Source organism: Calidris pugnax, unplaced genomic scaffold (assembly GCF_001431845.1).
Source record: "Calidris pugnax isolate Ruff unplaced genomic scaffold, ASM143184v1 scaffold161, whole genome shotgun sequence".
In the NCBI taxonomy this organism is placed as follows: Eukaryota; Metazoa; Chordata; class Aves; order Charadriiformes; family Scolopacidae; genus Calidris; species Calidris pugnax.
The window spans coordinates 184,576-187,762 of record NW_015090955.1 but is presented as its reverse complement, the minus strand read 5'-3'; the positions used below and the strand labels follow the sequence as shown (position 1 = coordinate 187,762).

Below are 3,187 nucleotides of genomic sequence, written 5' to 3'. Positions count from 1 at the left end.
GGGCTCTCAGTCTGGAGCCCCTTGCCCCCTGCCTCCCCCGCCAGTTTGGGGAGGGAGGTGGAAACTGGTGTGTGCTGGCAGCTTGCTGTCAGCCCTGCCTGCCCTCCCAGGCAGCCTCCTAAACCCCAGCCTGCAGCAGAGAGCACAGAGCGGGCAGCTCTGCCTGGAGAGGAGCTCAGGAGGAGCTGAGAAGTACCTGTTGAACAAGGGGCTTCACAAGGCAGGAGGTTTTTAGAACACAGAAGAGTAGGTGCCTATAGAAGAGCTGGGGAGGGACTCTTTGCCAGGAAGGGTAATGATAGGACAAGGGGAAACGGTTTTAAATTGGAAGAAAAAAGATTCAGATTAGATCTCAGGAAGAAATTTTTTACTCTGAGGGTGGTGAGGCACTGGAACAGGTTGCCCAGGGAAGTTGTGGCTGCCCCATCCCTGGAGGGGTTCAAGGCCAGGCTGGATGGGGCCTTGAGCAACCTGGTCTGGTGGGAGGTGTCCCTGCCCAGGGCAGGGGGGTTGGAACTAGATGATCTTTGAGGTCCCTTCCAACCCAAACCATTCTATGATTCTATGATTCTAATTTTGTGTTTTCTCCCCCAGAGATGACTCGGCTGAAGTGGATGTTTACAACCCAACGAAGAACGAGTGGGATAAAATCCCTGCCATGCTCCAGGTGGGATGCTCACCAACCTGCTGGATGCCTTTTGGTGTTAAAAATTGGTTTAATTTCCCTTTGGAAAACCAGGTGCTCTTTAGATTATAATAACCCCTTGCACACGGAGTGCATTTAAGTGTTATCTCAGTCACCTGGAAGGTAAAATAGAGGACTGTGTTTGTGTCTGTGGGTGCTCATGCATTTAAGTGTTATCTCAGTCACCTGGAAAAATAGAGGACTCTGTGTCTGTGGGTGCTCGGCCCCAGCAGAAAGAGCTGGAGAACTGTCTCCTCCTGGAGTTTGGGCAGAGCTGGGTCAGAGCCAGCGCCAGCAGCTGGTGGGCACCGAGTCCCATCCAAGTGATGCAGGACGGTGCCCGACACCTTTATCATCTGCCTGGTTGGGCAAAACCCTCCTTTCTAATTGTTGTGTTTATTTATTATTTTTTTTTAAATTGTAGGTCCACGTTGGGGGCAGCGTGGCCGTGCTGGGTGGGAAGCTCTACGTCTCTGGTGGCTACGATAACACCTTTGAACTCTCGGATGTCCTGGAGGCCTACGACCCCGAGACACGAACGTGGAGCGTGGTGGGCCGCCTCCCCGAGCCCATCTTCTGGCACGGCAGCGTCAGCATATTCCGACAGTTCATGCCCGAAACCACCCAGGAGGATGACAGCATCACGCTGGTGGACAACACCATCAACCTCAACAGGCACCCCCCCCCCCCCACACCTCTGGCTCCACGCGAGTTCGTTTTGTGTTGCTTTGAGAGAAGGCAGAGGCAAAGGAAACACAAACGTACTGAGGAGAGAGGGAGTGGAAATTTTGGAATGCTTGACATGCTGCTGCGGAGCCGCCGCCACCGAGCGAGGCCGAGGGACCCGAGGGGTGAACTCTGAGGAAAAGCGACCGCCTTCGACGTCACCGCAGCATCGCAGCTCACGGCCTTTCACTGGGAGCTCCTTCACCCTGTCATTGCTTCCTTTGCCACCAAACTCCTTTCTTCCCTTGCTTTTTGGGGAGGGGTCTGTCTGGTAGGACGCTGGTCTGGCCCCCACCTCTGTTCTGTGCCTGGGAGGAGGACACAGAACCTGAGCAACGTCCTCCTCTGCCTGGCTGGAGGGGAAAGGCCTTCCCAGGAGAGCTGGAGGTTCTTGGTGGGATGAGTGTCATAGGAGAAGGTGGCCCTTCTGGTTCCTCAGTTCCCATTCCTGCCTTCAGGAGGGACTGGTGTCCTGCAGGAGGGACCCCCCCCAAGCTTTACCTTTCCCTTTGTCTGAACTTCTTCAGTTCTTCTGGGATTTTGGTGGTTTGGTGTTTTTTTTTTAAGTTGCCGCATTGAAAGTTTGCAGGTATTTGTTTTCCAACCCTTCAAAGCACGGCACTTTTTCCTTCGAAGAAGAAACATCCTTATTTATCTTCAATCCCATTCTCTGGAGAATGGGATTCTCTCCCATTCAGCTGGAGGAGAAAGGGAGAAGCCACTTTCACCCCGTAGCTGGCCCCGAGGGGTGACTCTGTGGGGCAGAGCGACCCCGGGCAGCGAGGACCGTTTGACATTTCTTTGCTGTTTTTAAGGAAGAAAGTGGGTGTTGTGCTATTTTAGGAAAAAAAACCCAACCCTTAGAGGGAAAGGTGAGTGCAGCTTCCTCAGGAGGGTCGCCCTGATGCAGAATCACCTCCTGGGAAGGACCCACCAGCCCTTTGGGGGGGTCTCACACCCCGGGGTCGCAGCAGCTCTTGGGGAAAAAGCCACTGGGGTGTTCCAGGGAAGGTGTAGGAGTTAGTCCGAGTGTTGCCGATTGAAAGGTAGTTATTTTAGAGGTTTGTTTTTTTTTTCTTCTTTTTGTTTGAGGTTTGCTGTTGGTTTTTTTTTGGCCTGTGTAAGATTTGCCTTTATCCTCGCCCGAGCGACCCCGCGGGCTTGGGCTGCGGTTCCTCTCTCTGCTGGAGCTGAAGGGGAGCCGCCAGGAATTTTTACTCCTGGAATGTTTCTTGAACAAGCAAACGGCTAAAACTGGGGGGGGTGGGAAGGGGGGGTTGTGTGGCTCAGCCAAAAACAACCATTGAACCTTCAGGAGAACTGAAATGTGACAACGCTGGAGCATCATCTGGGAGTGTTTGCTCCTTCCATCCTTCCTCTATAACCAATAGGAAAAAAAATATCTGAATTTAAACTTGAGCTGGGAGGGAAATCCCCCATGTGGGAGGGTGCCGGGGGGGCGGGGGGGCAGTGTCACAGCCCCACAAGCTTTGAAGAAATGGGGTTTCCTCAAAAGTTGGAAAAGCTGCTCCTGAAACCCTGGTGGAGACTTTGACGGTGCCTCGAAACGGCCACGGATTCAAAGCTGAACCCGTGGGGTGGGGAGCAGCGGGGCCCCCCCTGGGCAGGGTGGAATTGGGGGGGGGGCACGATTTGGGGCAGCTCCTTTGTTTCTGGGAGTCACATCCCCCCCCCCGAGGCTGAAGCAGCCGGGCCAGGGCAGAGGCCGCGCAGCTGAAGGCGCAACGCAGCCCCAAATATTTTGGCCGCGCTATA

General features: G+C 54.2%; 2 protein-coding genes across 2 annotated transcripts in view; both read left to right on the top strand.

The window, feature by feature from the left end:
* The window catches only part of KLHL21 (kelch like family member 21), a 13,032-nt gene extending 10,034 nt beyond the window's left edge, over positions 1–2,998 (top strand). Inside the window, exon 5 of the mRNA XM_014952059.1 lies at positions 1,376–2,998. The gene's annotated coding sequence lies outside the window, so the exon portion shown is untranslated. The remainder of the gene's footprint in view (positions 1–1,375) is intronic.
* On the top strand, positions 537–1,547 carry LOC106893804 (kelch-like protein 21). Its single transcript, XM_014952029.1, has 2 exons — positions 537–667; positions 1,110–1,547. The coding sequence occupies exons 1-2, from the start codon at positions 659–661 to the stop codon at positions 1,545–1,547; spliced, it is 447 nt and encodes a 148-aa protein (XP_014807515.1). The 5' UTR covers positions 537–658.
* Positions 2,999–3,187: the final 189 nt, after the last annotated feature.